This window comes from Sceloporus undulatus, chromosome 4 (genome assembly GCF_019175285.1).
Source record: "Sceloporus undulatus isolate JIND9_A2432 ecotype Alabama chromosome 4, SceUnd_v1.1, whole genome shotgun sequence".
Classification (NCBI taxonomy): Eukaryota; Metazoa; Chordata; class Lepidosauria; order Squamata; family Phrynosomatidae; genus Sceloporus; species Sceloporus undulatus.
Window position 1 is genome coordinate 150,560,420 of NC_056525.1, and position 17,635 is coordinate 150,578,054.

The following is a 17,635-nucleotide window of genomic DNA, read 5'->3' on the forward strand; positions in this document are numbered from 1 at the left end:
CAGCTCCAACAAGCAAAGCTTAATCAACCATTATTTTAGGTTATGCTCTCCAGTCAAATACCCTGCTATTATTTAATACACTGGTGCCTCGGGTTACGAAATTAATTCGTTCCGCCATTCCTTTCGTAACCCGAAAATTTCGTAACCCAAAAAGGCTTTCCGTTAGCACTGGAAAGCCTATAGCTGCACTTTGCAGCATTTGAATTTCGCGCCGAAATGAATTTCGTAACCCGAAAAATATTTCGTAACCCGAAACAGTTTTTGCCAATCCAACTTTTTCGTATCCCGGAAATTTCGTAACCCGATCATTTCGTATCCCGAGGCACCAGTGTATTAAGAGTATTTCTAAACAGAGGAACACTCGTACTTTGTTTGTCAGCCTCTTGAAAAATATCCAAGTTTAGAGAACTTACTCCTTAAATGCCATTTGTTTTATTATTTGTTGCAAAATTCTAAAAGTAACCAGTTACCATTACATAAAAACAAGTAACTTGTTACCTTACTTATACTACTAATTATTTTTATTTTCAAAGGCTTTCATGGCTGGCATCCATAGTTTTTTAGTTCCTGAAGAAATATCAGGAATAACCCACAAAAAACTACTTATTTTTTAAATGGTGGCTTTGTTGCATTCTCTCTGCCCTGCGATCTCTGAATAGAAGGTGGGATATATATATTTAAATAAATAAATTTTAATAAACAAAACATTAGTAATAGCTATGTTATTTGTAACTCATCATTTTCAAGTTCTGCAATTTCCATCATCATAATGGCGAGTGCATGTACTGGCTTGCAAAGAGCAGACTGGCATTTCAAACACACAATCAACAAGACAAAGGCAGTTTGACAATGCCTACATATATGCTGACATGAAGATAAGTAAAAAAAAGAACGTAGTATCACAGAGGAGCTGCAGGGCCCTGAGTATTGTTTAGTGTAAGGATATACCAGTACCTTTAAAAAAATTGACAATGCCACACTGAAAACACAGAAATGCACTCTAACTCCACCTTGTGCAACACATATTCATACATATTTTTATTCAGAAGTCAGTCTTACTATGCTCAGCATGATGTAGGGGCAGAACAGACAACCCGGAAAAGCTGGCTTCCGGGTAGCTTGAGGACATGGCGTTTTGATGCCACACACCTCAAAGACACCCAGCGAATCAGACAAGGGCAGCTTCAAGCCACTCTGGGGGCATGGCGTTTTGACACCGCAAGCCCCTGGAGTGCATGGAAGGTGCCCTGAGGCTGTGCCGGTGCTGCCTGAGATGGCCCTTTACCAACTCAAAAAGGAGCGGATCTTTTCCATTCTTATTTGGATCAGTGCCAGGGCAGATTGGGGCTGTGCATATCTGTTTGCTGCGGCTCCAGGGCAAACAGTTCCAGGGCGGCCCCAATCCACCCTTTTTGGGTGGTCTGTTTCGCCCCTTACTCACTAGGAAGTATCTAATACAGCCTTAGTTTTTAAAAAATTGATCAGTAAGAAGCTAAGAAGGATAGATGCAAGAATTTCAACTGCCTCTAGTGAATGGTCTGTCACCTATTCATGCCTAAATTAGATTATTCAATATGTTTCCATGCAACTCACAAAACAGCAGATTTTAGTCCCAATACTATTGGGTTAATTCAAACTAAACTAGATCCACTGAATGAGTTACTAAATGGTGAGTCAATACACAAGTACAGTGCGCCCACATCACACACAGGCACGTCACACACAGCTTCCAGCATATGCTGGAAGCCACGTTGAAAAAAGCCTCACATGCCCTGGAAGTAATGGGGGGCACAACCGTGGCGAACGCGGGGCACCATGCAGCATGCACGAGCCCCATTATGTCCAATGGGGCTCGAGCTTATGCATTTTTTCTTTTACACGGGGGTGCGTGTGTCCGGAACGGATCCCCCGCATAAAGAAGGGTGCACTGTAATTCCCATTAGTTCACTGGGCATGTGTTAAAAGTGTTGAGACTAACACTGGGATTTAGGTCTTATATCCACTTACAACATACCAAAATTCCCCCTTTAGAAAAGTTAAGACTGCTATCATAAACATAATTATTTGTTGTGACTTTCTATTTCAGTCAACAATTATCAATTCAATGACAACTTGTAAGCTTATTCAAACATCTTGGGGTGGCTGTATACTTATATGAGCTTGTATTAATGCTCTAGGTAAAGTTATACTTGCTTGTATGTATCGTTTTCAATTGGTAGCAGATCATAGGCCATTGCTTGAAAAGTGAGTTCATGAAGCACAGTTGATACTGGATCAAAGCCACGGTCAATAATTAACAGCTGGGAATGGGTTTTGCCCTTTAAATGAAAATCAGAGAAGATATGGCTTTTAGGCAAATAAAACAGGAGGATGGAGTGCTATTCAACTATTTAATATACATCTTTATCCTATCTCTCTACCTCTCTCTACCTATTTATAGGATTTATTATTTTGCTATTCTTCATAAAAAAGAGCAGGACCAAAAAAGGGAAATAAAACCGACATTTAAAAAGAACAATTTATTCTAGCAAATTCAAAATAATAATCTCCTGACCCAACATATCTAAGACCTTTGTCAAAGACAGTAGGACCTGATATTCCTTTCCTTCACTAGGAAATCTTTCAGATTTCTTCAAAGGAATCCACACTGAAGGAATGAATGGCTTGTCAAATCCCACTTCTGCCCAGTGGCATCACTAGGGGGTTGCAAGGAATGCATATCGCACCAGGTGACACCCGGGAGGGGGGACACTGTTCCGCGAACATCTCCATTTTGGCAGAAAGGGGCTGTAGCATTTGCCTGTGTCCATTTAAAATGCTAAAGAGATGGTATGAGTGGGATGAGGCTGAGTGAGAGGAGAAAAGAGAAGCCTCCGTGTTTGTTTTTTTAAAAAAATACAGTTTCAACTTTCAAATTTTTTTAAATTTAATTTTATTTTTTAAAAACATTCTTTTAATTTTTTCTTTACAAACATCACATTTTACCAAACTTTCACTTTAACCACATGAAACTATACTGGTCTATGACTGCAATAAAATATTTACTTAATTGCATGAAACTACATTGCAAATACAGTCGGTCCTTCTTATACATGGATTTTTTATACACAGATTCAAGCATCCACGGTTTGAAAATGTTCAAAAAAAGTATAAATTTCAAATATCAAACCTTGATTTTCCATTTTTTAAAGGGACACCATTCTGCTATGTCATTACATTTAATAGGACTTGAGCATCCATGGATTTTGTTATCCACGGGGGATCTTGGAACCAAACCCCAGCGTATAACAAGGGTCCACTGTACGTTTAGGCTGTGTGTATGATATTGTAAAAGAAAGGAATAATTTTTATTTTGATAGCTGTTTATGTCACAATTACAGTTGTCCCTCCACATTTGCTGGGGTTAGGGTGAAGGTCCCCAATGAATGTGGAAAAGTCACAAATAAAAAAAAAACACTATTATTTTTTACCTGAAAGAAGATTTCTCTAGGAATCTCCTGGTCCTCCAATGCAACTCTATGATCAACTGTCAGAAGGTGATCATAGAATCATGCTGGAGGACCTACAAATGCCTAGAGAAGTGTTTTCTCTAGGAACTTCTAGGTTCTCCAACACAACTCTATGGTCAACTTCTGGCAGGGTTGTGCTCGAGCGACTTAAGCGATTCCTAGAGAGAACATATTATTCAAAACCATAAATAATCAAAACCGCAAAAGTCAAAGCCATAAATGTGGAGGGCCAAGTGTATTACCAATACATTCAGTGATATATGGCATTATGATTTATGTGTAACATTAGTACAAAAAACATTACTAATGATTCTGTATGGTGTGGTATAGGGGGAGGTCAATGGGGAGGGGGACACCATGAATTACTGCGCCTGGTGACACCAACCCTAGTGATACTACTGCTTCAGCCAAAGAAGATTTGATTGAAAGTAATTTAACGGACTTGGTAGTGATAGTATAGTTCTCTGTTCAGTGTAGGTTTTATAGGTTGCTTCTTTACAATTTAACAATTCTATCCTCCTTCTTATAAAAGAAAACCATGAGTCATGACTTGTTTTCCACACAGCACATTCCTAAATGTTTTGGTAAGACTGTCTATAAGGAATAGCATTTTTCCCTGCTGCATACCTACAGTAATAAGAGACCTAGAGTTTGGATACTGTTTCAAAGAACTTTCACTCTACCTTTACTTGGCCTCGTTCATCCATTTTATAGTAATTTTCAAGCTTTTTCTCAACTAGTTGTGCAAGTTTGCTAGCATTATCCAAAGGCTTGCTGAAAAGACAAAAATAAATATTTTACCAACAGAGTGATTGATAAATAAAACTCTATTTTTTTTCTTTGTTAAGCACCCACTATGTGGAATAATTTTCCTTCAGAAATTCAACATTCCCCATCATGTTTAGTTTTAAACTCACGTTGAAAACGTATATGTTTTTCCAAAACTTCCCAATTTATTCCAACCTACCATCTAATACATGGACAATGTAAATACAGTCGGCCCTCCACATTCACAGGGATTTGGGATACAAGACCTCTGCAAATGAGGAAAAACCACGAATAACTCCTCCCTAGCAACCCAGTTAAAGGGATGAGTGGGCGGGAGATGAGGAGTAGGAGTGCGCACATGCTCCACTTCTTCTGCTGTCAACCCATCCCTTTAAATTGGCTCTCCACTCCTTTCCCAGGCAGATAGCTGCGATCCTAGAAAGGGACTCCCCATTCCCCAGGCAGCTATCCATCCTGGAAAGGGGAGGAGGATAAACCTCCCATGTCCCTTTTCAGGACGGATGGCTGTTTTAGCCCTGGCACTTATCCATCCTGGAAAAGGGGAGGAGGACTGACCCCCCCCACACATCCCTTTCCAGGACAGATGGCTGCCTGGGGAAAGGCAGCTATTTGGCCAGGAAAGGGGCAGGGTTGGCACATGCATCCTTCCTGACTGCTCCCTCCTTCCTGGGCTCCCCCCCCCCCAGGGGAAAAGCCCAGGAGGGAGAAGGAAGAGTATTATGTTCAGGTGGCCTCATGAATAATCAAAAGTGGAAGTCATATTTTACCAGTGTCAAAGCCATGAACATCAAGGAACGACTGTACTGTATTTCAATTGTGTCTGGTGTTAACTTGGTTCACACATTGCTTTGAAATCTTTTGAGTGAGGACATTTACAAATATTAGTAAATAAAAATACTTATTAGATTTTTGAAATTAGTATTAGCTATTAACTTATTTTCTTTTTACGAAGTCTGTTGGATTTCAATCTGTCAATATGTTCTACCTAGGAAAGAATCTAGGAAGCAGCTTTATATTGAATCTGAAGGCTAGTCCATATACCTCAGTAATATCTGTAATACTTCTCTTTCACATTCCATTTGGTAATGCCAGGGTTCAACCCAAACCTTCTGCAGGGAATGAAATTATTCCTCCAAAACCACTGACCTACAATCCTTTCTTTTAATTTTTAAACTTGAATTAAGTTAAAAACTGAACACATCTCAGTAGGAAGAAACACTAGCTTTAGAGGGGCAGATTAACTTTAAAAAATTACAATACGCATGAAATTTGGTATAGAACCTGATTAGTAAATATTAAAGAGGAGTGGATATTACGGTATTATTATTTGTCTCCTAAAAATAATAATAGCTCAACTGCATTGTAAGAGAAAATGAGGCTCAATCTGTTTGCTGCAAGTATGTTATGTTGATATGTTATACTAGCTTGTATTATCTATTATCTAGTCTATTACCTTTACCTACCACTTGCTCAAATATATGTTATCCAGCAAGATGTACAATTAACCTATACATTAATATATTTGAAGATGTAAATTGTCGGTGGAATTAAGTACAAACTATTAATTTTTGCAAACACCTTTTTTCTTGCTGTATTTATACTGCTTGTTCAGTCACACAAACCTTTCAATGCAAGAGAAACACTGTGTGGTATAATGCTTGGTTCTGAGGATACTTTCAGTTATGCATCTCTTAACTTTGGGAATATAGTCCAAAAGGATCAGGCAGTTTTCTTACTATGACTGACAAAGCTTGACACAATGTCATTTCTTACCAGAACCTAGGTCAAAGACAACGCCCAAACCTTCTGTGGCTCTAGGCCAGCTGCCATTTTATGGGATGATAAGATGAAGTTGCATTTGGCAGGCAATGTAATCTTTGGATGGTAAATCAATTTGTGCTCAAAAGCAAATATTTTAGCAATATAAACAGTTGTCTCTGTACCAAATATTATGGTTTGATCATAAAGAACAACATAGCTTGGCTAATCCACTCCACTACAATCAGTTTCCCTTTTCTCACACTTAGAACTTGACTTTAGAAAAAAGCTAAATAATACTAGACCAGAAAACCTTGCAGAAGTATAAAGTTCTTCTGAATAAACAGTCTTATTCAGACATTTTCTCTTTGCCATATAAAACACTTTCCCACTTTCCTTCCTCCTGCAGCTTGTCCTGAATTTTCTAACAAATCAGAAATTCTTTCAACCCATAAGACAGGTATAATAGCACATTATTCTAAATTCTTTGACTGCATACTGTATTCGGTTTACATGCACTGCCTCCTTACATTTTAAAACAAGGCAACACAATGCTCAGAAACCCAATGAGCTCTTAGAGCACCTGCATTAGTTTAAAACAAAATGTCCACTCCTACCTTTTGTACCTTACTCCTGGATTTTCTTCTAAAGTAGCACATAAAGTCACAATTTGTTCAGCTATTTGTTCCATTACAGTATCATTTGCATTCTCCACAATGGGACTGTAACAGTGATAGAATGCATTTGGGACATCAAGAGTAAATACCTAAATGAAGAAATAATTTCATTATAGACTTCTGTAAGAACTAGAAAGCAATACAAGCAGAAGAATGGCCATTTCATTACAAAGAACACAGAAGAAATATATATGGCCTAATGTTAACCCCCCCACTTTTTTTTTACCTCAAATCTCTTCTCTGTCCACCTGAGGTACTGTAATATGCTCCTTGTTCCCATTCTCCTTCTCTGCCACTATTCTTCACTTTCTCCTTACTTACACTGTACAACCTGCTCACTACCTGCACAGATGGTGGAGCCTGAGGCAATCAGAACTAACTTCAGTACAGAACAGAGCAATGCAATGTCAATGTCTTCAATGAAAGGAAGCCTGAAACCTAGAATTATTCAGAAAAAAAGCCTCAGCGTGTGACCAGAAAATTAAATTCTAAATAGTATAATACATCTACATTTTCTTTGTTCTGGTTTTTGAACATCTGTAGACTGGCAGTGCTTAAACATGCTTTGGGTGGAACTGGGCTAGGAAGGAAGACATAGGATTGAAGTAACAGTAAGTGTGAATAGTATAGAAAACTGGCAGAAGCTACAGAAGCCAGATTTCTGGACCCTGAACAACCCATTTGGATTTTAAATATTTAAAAATCCATGCCTATCCACTTTAAAAATTCACTCTGAAGCCATGTTGTCAAAGAGGGTTTTCTAAAAGGAACTGAAATGTCATAGTGAGCATAAAAACAACCTTTGATAAGTATGAACATTTTTCTAGTCGCATTTGAAAGCAAAATACCTCCAAATAGCAAGCATTATTTACTTCAAGCACAACAACTGTCACTGTTTCCCTACAATACTGTATCAACTACTACTGATACTCAACTAAGTGGTTCTTAGAACTTCCCTTCCCAATTAAAATGCATATCTATAGTGGCAGAATTCAAAGATACAGCTGTGTTAGTCTGGAGAATCAGTTTGTAGAGAGATCTTGTAGCACTTTTGAGACTAACTGAGAGAAAGAAGTTGGCAGCATAAGCTTTCCTAGACTTAAGTCTACTTCCTCAGATGCATTTGGCCTCATTATATCTACATAACTGTTTCTTTTTCCTTTTTTTACTATTTCTACAATCTATGGCCTTTTTACATAAATTACTGTAGTCTTACTAATTATGGGAAAGGGCACAAAGCCATGCATGATAGTGAAGTCTCACCACAAAGCACTGGAAATATAATTCAGTCCCATATCTAACTAGGATTTCTGCTGCCATGACCTTCATGCTTTCAAATATACTTTTAAGATGAAAGCAACATTCTCAGAAAGATGAGTTTAGTATCCAGTATTACATACAGCATTATTTCTGTGTTCCCACACAGACCTGGTTATATCATATAAAACTGCCAAACAGATTTCAGATTAAATCAACATTTAAAAACAGAAGTATTCAAAATTAGATTTACCTGTGCTTCGTAGGGGAAGAAGTTTATATTTATTTCTTTGCACCGCCTTATAGCTTTTGAACAAGATGATTTCATTCTGTTGAAAAGCTTGTCATCACAAACTAAGAAGAAAAAGACATTTTTCAATTGTTATGCTGTTGTGACATGATGCAAACTTCCTTTTTTGAAATGGTACAAAAATTTGCAAACTGCACCAAAATTTAACTTCAGAAGAAACTTACAGTCAGTGAAGTAAACATATGCTGCTTTGTACTTGCTAGATGATTTACTTACAAAGTCATTTATAAGGCCATCTACAGACTGGAAAATAAAGATAGTACATTCTAGTTAATTACAAATATCTGTTACCACTTTGATTTTAAAGTAAGTGAATATATTTCAAATACTCTGTCTTTCTATACAGAACTACTGTAACTGTTTTGTTGGACAATATGCTTTACAGTTTAATAAATAAAGTATTTTTAAAAAAGAACTACTCTAACAGTAACTAGTTGAGAAGCACTCAGAATAAGTTTGAAATCTGAATTGCCAAAACACATATAATCAAAGAGAACAAAAAGAAGCTATTCTCATTAGCAAGGTGGGGGGGATCCTGATAAATAAGTTATAGATACAGATATATAGATATAGTATTGGGGGAAAATATATCTAGAAGACAGTGACACATACACTGCATACTAAGAATGTATTTAAAAGATGGGACTGAGAACACAGCTTATTTAAAATACAACAAACTACAATCAAATGTGGAGAAAGTGGAGAAAAAAGTGGAGAAAAATAAGACCTTTCAATTTGGATGTCATAGAGGAATTTAAAAACAAAGTGGATATTTTCAATGCACTCTTCTGGTATGTGCTAAAAAGAGGGGATAAGAGGAAGAATCATGCAAGCTTGAAGCTAATTCCTTGTAGAGCTACACTATGATTTAGCATTATATGTGAAAATGGGCCCCCGCGTTGGGACTAGGATGCCTTGCATTAACAAAAAAGCATTTGTGCAAGATGTCCCCAAATTCTGTCAATTTCCCCTCCCACTATAGGATACTCATCATATGGTATCCTAGATTTTCAGTATACAGAAGGGCAATACAGCCATACTTCAGTTAACAAAGCTTCTGGTTTTAAAAAAGCTCCTTTTTACAAATCTTTTACAGGAGCCCAGCCCAGCCCCTCCATTTTCTTGTTTTCTGTCTAGCTAAAAGTTTTTGTGTTTGTTTGTTTTGCACCCTTGGCATCGGGAGGATGGCTAAGGAAAGCTGGAGAAAGACAGACTTTCAGTGTTGGGTTGCTGCAACAAGTCTGCAGTAAAAAATGAAACAGACCTTGAGACCTGGGAAAGAATGGGATTCTGCTATGGATGATGCTACTGTAGTTGTGTAGAACAGGCAAGGTAAACAGCTGCCTCTAGAATCACTTACTGGGCATGTGTGAATAAAACAGAAAGACAAGGGGAAAGCAGATTAGCCTACCTTACCAGCAACCCTGGCATGTTGATAAAGCTTAGAACTATATGTTTTACCACCTAAATTAATATCTTAAGAAAGGCTTTGAAAGAAAACAATGATCCCAGGATGCATTTTGGAAGTTTTCTAGTGATTTCTAGGACATTCAAAATGTTTTTGTTTACTTATGCAAGGTTTACCTGACCTAGATGCTTCTTCTCACATGTGCATGCCAGTTTTGAATAAAGTTTGCTGAAACGTGTTGAACGGCTGTTCTTTTTTGTAGTGCTGGAATTTATCCCTATTCTATCTAAGGCCCCATACAGACAGGCCAAAATAAAGCTGCTTCGGGTCACTTTGGAGATATTCTGTTTCAATGATGCATGTGTACTAAGAGTCTGGTAGCCACACCAAAGCCATGATCCAGACCTAAAGACTAGAACGCAGCTTTAGCGCAGCTTCCAGACTCTTAGTATGCATGCATCATTGAAACAGCATACCTCCAAAGTGACCCAAAGCAGCTTTATTCTGGCGTGTCTGTATGGGGCCTAAGTTTCTAGCCATGGTACCAATGTTTCTGTTACAGAAATAAAGCCCAGAAATACATCTACTACATTAACTGAGGTATATACATAAGGGAAGTTGTTCTCACAAGGTAGGGCAGGACCCCCAAGGGTGCAATAGTTGTTCAAGGGAGGTGCCAGGCTTGGAAGCCTTGATCGATCCTCATCCTCCTCTTCCCAAATTTTTTACATATGACATTTACACATGCATTGAGTTAAATATTGAATTTATTTAATAAAACTGTTCTAATGTAAAGAATGTTATTTCCTTATAAAATTTTAAAATATGGATATATATGAATGTGCAAATGAAAATATGCACATTAAATAAGTAAATTATTTTTAATCATATACTACATTGAGGGTGTGTGTGATATCTGCACATTGATGTAAAGTGGGGGGGGTCCCAAGGTTAAAAAAAATGAGTACCACTGCATACGAGAATTACAAAAGCTTAGCCATTGCACTCCAAATTAATTGAAGAAGTGACCACTGTTCACTTTTTCTACCAAAAAACAACACAAAACAAAACCTAATCTTGTTGCAACATTAACTTGCATGTACTTTACTTTCAGATAATTCAATACTTCATTTACAACGAGAGGATAGATCTCAACTTGATATATTATTTTCTTCAGAACACTTACCTTTGTTGTAGGTGTGATCAGATAAATGGCTTTCATGTTAGGGACTGGTTCGCGGTTTTTGTAAACATTTTCCACAACTACAAAATTAAAAATGAATTAAAAATTCTTAATAATATGTCTACATTTGAAAAAGGATATTTAAAAATGCTCAACAAGACCTATATAAAAATTGTTAAAAAGCAAGCTCTTTTTTCAAGCTGGACCTGTTGACACTGTATCCTGTTATTGTTAATTATCCTCGAGTTGACTTCAACTCATGGCGACCTGTGGATGAGACATTGCCATGACCCCCATCCTCAACATCTCTGTCCAGGTCCTGCATGCCCATGATTGTGTCCTCCCTGATTGAGTCCATCCATGTGGTCTTCTTCTCTTTCTACTGCCTTACACTTTTCCTATCACCACTGTCTTTTCTGATTGTTCATTTTTCCTCATGATGTGGCCAAAGTACAAAAGTCTCAATTTAGTTTTCTTGGCTTCTGCCTTTCCTAAAATAGCTGCAATGTTCATGACTCATAACAATAGCAAGTACATTTCTATACCACTTATCAGTGCACTCCCTAAGCAGTTTACAAAGTGTAAACTTTGATTCATGCCACACAATTAAAACATTCAGTTCAAAACATAAAGAGAGTTACAATACATTCTATAAAAACACATTCCATATGTCAGTCACGGGCAAACAACTATGTTAATATAATCATAATATTTTGTGGAAAAGAAAAAGAACTGCACTACACTATTAATTAGGCTTTAACATTTCATCAGTTAGTCAGAATAATTCATTTAAAAGTCAAAGGAGAGGAGCTACAACCAAGTCCTCATGAGCCTGGCTAAAACTTCCTTCAGCTTGGCTGGTGGTGAGGCATGATGGGAATGGTAGTTTGTCACAACCTGGAGGAGCATATGTTTCTCATCCCTCATCATAAACACCACTACACTGGGCTATTACCCTAGCAGGGCAGCAGACCCTTGATTTTGTCAGTGAAAGCACACTGCTAGTCAAAAAGAAAACTGTAAGATATCCTTTGCAACACTAATCACCATGCATCGCCATGGCCTCAGAGGGAGAAAAGAATCGCTGGACTTGATCCCCTTCCACACTGCCATTCCCTTCTCCTTTGTGTCATGTCTTTTTAGATTGTAAACCTGAGGGCAGGGAATTGTCTAATTAAAAATTTGTAAGCTGCTCTGAGAGCCTTTGTAGCTGCAGAGCAGGGTACAAATACTCCGAATAAATAAATAAATAATCACTGAAATAGAAATTTATATATATATTATATAATATCAAAACTGCTTTCAACATGTATTAAAGAGGATAAACAAAAGATCTTCTCCTATTTGTAAGATTAATATTAAATTTTTGACAAAAGAATGCTTCATCAAAAAGTATTAATTTTTTTTATATGCCTTCTCCTATACACTGCTGGAAACTAGAACTATCTGGTACATTATGCTTTATCTAAATCATGAAGCTTTAAAAAGATGATACTGAAAGAACCACTCGATGCCCAATATAATTGTAAAACTTTATGGCTTAGGTAAAACAATACTGATCACACTAGTTGGAGATAAAGAGAGAGGAAGATCTGGAAGTCACCAAGCTGAAGAAAACTTTTATGTAAAATAATGAGATAATCAAATAATCAGTGACTAAACTAGAGCTATCTTCTCCCATGTTTTCATATTTCAGGACACATGTTTTCATAGAGAAAGGGAAATACTTAGAATGTATTTGTTAGCCAAAGAAACACTACAGCAGCACATTTCAGAAAACATGAAGTTTTACATCAGCAGCTTTCATAGCTGGTTCCCCAAATGTTGAACTTCCAATTCCAAGAAGCCCCAGCCAACACAGTCAGCAATTCTAAAAATGGGATATAGTATACTAAATGTGGATTTTCATCTTAGAGGGAGAGAGAATCTGAATTATTCACCCAATAAGAAGCAAGCGCTCAATACTGAGTAAATAGCATTTGCTTGCCTATTGATAATTCATTAGCTTCATTAGTTCTTTTAGCATTTTCAGAGAGTCATGACAGCAGCAGCTGTACCATACTTCTCCTTCTACAAGGAAGCCAAGAAAGATACTGAATGTGGATTGGAGCTATGCAGAGTTCACTAGCTTGGTCACTGGGTGGGACTTCCCTGTTCAGCATGGAGATTAGGCAGCACTGCTGAATATGGACTACATGTTAAAGTAAAGGAGCATGTTCTTTATTTATGAACCCAAAGAAAAAGGACTATGAAGAAAAATGGAACTGAGGGAAGAAGTGAGGTTAACACCAGCTGCTAACTAAAACATAAGAACATCCCCACCAGCCCAATAAATTATAACACACCTTTATGGCTACATCTCCTTGCACATTCACACCTTATGTTAGAAATCACTTATATGCTGATATGTTTGGACAATATCACATATGGTCTTTAAAATAAGCAAAATATAGTGTGCCTGTACCAAGCGCAGGCTTGCCATCTGTGATTTGAGATTCCGTGGACGGAAAGCCCCGGCTTTCTGAATGCACAAATGTGCACATGGTGGCACAAACAGGAGGGCACACCCATTGAGAAGAACGGGACTTAAGGTCCTGCATTTTTTACTATCTGCGGGGAGGGGATCCAGAACGGATAGCAAGGGCACACTGTATCATCAATGGCATTTATCCTCACCCATCATGTGTGTCAACAAAGGCTAATCTATATGTCAATATCCCTGACAATATATAATTCCACCTTGTGTCTACTTGGAAGCAACTGGCTCTTAAAATGGACTGCATTCAAACAGTGAAAGGCATTCACTACAACTATGAATGTTATTATGGATGTTATTTTCCAACTGCAGGTTTGTAGTGGAGAAAGGTTCTTATAGACATATATGGTTACTTTTCTTTCTGTGTTTTTCTGTCTTTCTGTGATTCAGATTAATTTTTTTTTTAAAGGGGCAAATATCCGTGAAGAAATAGCAAAACACAAGTCAAGTATTAAGCAGGACAGAACTGCAGATTGTCAAGACAGTGGGCCCTTCCCATCTATGGGGGTTTGGTGAATGGGGTAAAAACTTGAACACTCTAATCCCATATGATTCGACATGAGTCTGCATCAGCAAGTATGTCAGCATGCACCGCCACAGTATACTATGGGGTGTAGTGAGCCATTGATGCTGCAATCCTCAGATAGCATGCTTGCTGATACAGTGGGCCCCCTGAGTAAATGATAGATGTTAATTTAAATACTCTTAAACCACACAAAATGATAGGAGAAGAAACCAAGAAAAGAGTGAAGAACACAAGCTTTTTTATATATATTAAAGTTTTCCATTAGCCTTTAATCTGTATAGTATGCTCTTGGTTATCTACTGGGATTTGGTTCCATGATCCTCGTGGATATCAAAATCCATGGATGCTAAAGTTCCATTAAATATCGTGGCGTATTGTGTTCCTTATAGAAAATTGTAACATCAAGGTTCGCCTTTTGGAATGTATATATTTTTGAAATATCTTCAAGCCATGGATGGTTGAGTCCATGGATACAGAATCTCTGGATACAAAGGGCTGACTAAGGCATTATAAAACTTGGCTGAAAGTGCTCCTTCCATCTGCCCAAATTCAGTGGATAATCTCTCATAAAATATTGATCTCCACCTGCTGTTGAATTTTCCTACTCATATTTTCTTAGTATGTGTAGAGAAGTAGCCAGAAAGAGACAGGAGACAAAATGTCGTAACAATCAGGTGTGATAAGGGATTGGAATTATGAAGGATTTAGGACAGATGTGGGGCATTTGAGACCCTCTGACTGTTGCTGGACTACATTTCCCATAATCACTGCTAATTAGCCATGCTTATGGGGATGGTAGGAATTGTAGTCCACCAATATGTAGGTGAGTAATGATTTTGTAGCCATGACACAGAAGTTCTGCAAGAAGTGCACAACATACTAACATCCTGACTGATGTACCAATTATTGTTTATACACTAAATCCAGGCTAAGTTGTTAGCACTGGATCCCATCGAATTCAATATGAAAAAATTAGTAATGGCTTAAGCCTCACTGATTTCAAGGGAAACAAAGAGCAACTAAGTCTTATCACCTACAAATATGGTAAGTGGAAGCATTTTAGAAAGTAAAACAAATTTTCCAGTGGATATCCCCTACGAACTTATCAGCTGGCAAAATGAGTTCTCATACATTCCATTATTACAAAAGACTGCTTATTAGGTACTTACCAGTTATCCCTTCTGCTAGTAAGTCTGTCATTTTACCACATGATGACAGAAGCTTTGTGGTAAAGTCATCTAGAAGAATTATCTTTATATAAAAGAAATGACAAAAACAGCACTTTAGAAAGCTAGCTCCAGTTGTATACTGTTTTATTCAAGCTGGCTTTTGCTGTCCAGTTATTGGTAAGCTTAATTATGAAATCTCAGTGTTGTAACTACTCAAATATTCATTTAGCTACACAGAGCACAGGAACAGAAAACAAATATATGAACATACTGTATGTATAAACACAAAATCCATTTTGCATGCACACTGTACACACATTTACATACTCCCTACATACACACAAATTCTATTTATCTATATATTTCATGGGACCCAAAGCAAATCATAAAATATGCTAAAACAAAATATGGCCAAACAACAGTACAGTCTGGCCTCCACATTCACAGAGGTTAGGGGCACAAGACCCGCATAAAAGTGGAAAAACCATGAATACTGGGGAAAAGCCCAGGACGGAGGAGGAAGAGCATGTCACACCCTTCCAAGCTGCTTGAGTCCAGGGCTTGGCTTTTTCTCCCTCCTGCCAGGAGGGAGACCTTTACAACCTTTACTCTGCTTTTCACTGTGTCAGGAGAAGGTTCATATTTCTGACATATATGCATTGAACTCATTTAACAAAATACACTCTTCCCTCCACATTTTCTGAGGTTAGAGGCACAAGACCCCCATGAGTGTGGAAAAACTACAAATAACAAAAACACTACTTTTGTACCTGGGAGAACACCTCTCTAGGAATCTCTAGGTCGTGCAATGCAACTCTGTGGTCAACATCTGCCAGACATTGACAACAGCATTGAGCTGGAGGAGCTGCCAATGCCTAGTGTTCTCTCTGGGAATTTCTAGGTCCTTCAATGCGACCTTTGGTTAAAATTGACACAGAGTTATGCTGAAGGACCTACATATTTCTTGAGATAACATATTAATGAAATCTGTGAATAATCAAATCTGCAAAAGTTAAAACTGCAAATGTGGAGGGACGAGTGTATTTAATTTTCAAAAGAACAGGTCCATAACCTTGGGCAAATTGCAATCTCTCTTACAGAAGGGCAACATCAACTCTCCTCCAAATAAATCTTTTCAAGAAAAAGATATGGTAGGGATGCCATACATTGGAGCTGACCTGAAGGCATATAAAACAAAGACCCATACAGCTCTGAACATGTATACTTCTTAATATGCCAAAATATTTTAAATAATTACAATATTTTTGCCCACTGAATTCTTTGCAGGGGAGCATATTACTATTTTCATATAAAGCTTCTGGCCTCCCTCAAAAATTTCAAGAACAGAACAGAACAGATTCATAATACAATAAGGAAATTTTGCTCTCAAATCTGTATGTTCACATTTTCTTTTGATCCTGAACTGTGAGATAATATTGATATGTATCCCTTTCAACCAGCACTGTTATTTAATTAGGGTACAGAACAGGCTTTTGAAACCAGACTATACATACGGGCATATATCCAAAGCAAATATACACACTAAACCACTAATTGTGCTAAAGTTAATTCAAAGATTAGCCTTACCTTCCATTCTTCTTCTTTTCTGCAGTCATCAAATACTGCTGTTTTCAGCTCTGTAAAAGAAAATCCAAGTAAAAATACTAATATTGTAACAATATGACAGCTTCCAGTTCCCCAACTGTAGGCAAAAAGAGTCTCATACTTGAAATGTACTCATTTCACTTTTCAAACTGCATACATTCATATGCAATGTCTTTGCTAAGTGATACTAGAAGACCTGAACTTTAATACTTGAGAATGAGATACTGAGCACAGAAAGATCCAGAAGCAAAACTGAAAAGAAACGAAAAAATAAATAAACGCAAGCATATTGGTTCCTCAGTCAAATAACTTAATTTGAGCCCGACTTAGGAAATTTAGGTAGCTTAACCTCTTCGTCTGACTTACTTTGAGGCAAACCATTGTTTGTTGTTGTGTGCCTTCAACTTATGGCAACCCTAAGGTGAACGTCTACCAGAGTTTCCTTGGCAAGATGTGTTCAGAGGGGGCTTACCATTGCCTTCCTCTGAGACTGAGAGAGTGTGACTTGCCCAAGCTCATCCAGTGAGTTCCCAGAGGCTAAGCAGGGATTCCAACTCTGTTCTCCAGAGTCACAATCCAACGCTCAAACCATTACACTATGCTCACTCCATGATCTGCTGTAAATCACAACCTGCTATTCCAACTAACTTGGGAACTATGGTTTTCAAGGCAACCATGTCATTTGCCAGTTTAGAGAGAAGCAAACATTGCCTTAAATCAAGCCAGGAGTGGGGAGAAAGAGAAATTCTTTATAGAATCCCTGTAGATTTATTTACAAGGTTTTGAGTTAAGTCTGAAACAAGTCACATTCTTTTAAAACGTCACACTGAAATGCAGAAGCATAATAAGATTCTGGCAGCTGCAAAATCTGTCTTAGCATTCCAATTCAGAGTCAGAAACTCTGAAAT

At 37.6% G+C, this 17,635-nt stretch overlaps 1 protein-coding gene across 1 annotated transcript in view; it reads right to left on the reverse strand.

Annotated features, from left to right (window-relative positions):
• STXBP3 (syntaxin binding protein 3) overlaps positions 1 to 17,635 on the reverse strand; it is a 39,967-nt gene that overhangs the window by 15,105 nt on the left and 7,227 nt on the right. Inside the window, exons 2-9 of the mRNA XM_042463288.1 lie at positions 16,710 to 16,759; positions 15,123 to 15,204; positions 10,895 to 10,971; positions 8,465 to 8,543; positions 8,244 to 8,344; positions 6,674 to 6,822; positions 4,193 to 4,283; positions 2,194 to 2,318 (exon numbers count right to left, since the gene is read on the reverse strand). Of these exons, the coding sequence (XP_042319222.1) occupies positions 2,194 to 2,318; positions 4,193 to 4,283; positions 6,674 to 6,822; positions 8,244 to 8,344; positions 8,465 to 8,543; positions 10,895 to 10,971; positions 15,123 to 15,204; positions 16,710 to 16,759 (754 nt within the window). The remainder of the gene's footprint in view (positions 1 to 2,193; positions 2,319 to 4,192; positions 4,284 to 6,673; positions 6,823 to 8,243; positions 8,345 to 8,464; positions 8,544 to 10,894; positions 10,972 to 15,122; positions 15,205 to 16,709; positions 16,760 to 17,635) is intronic.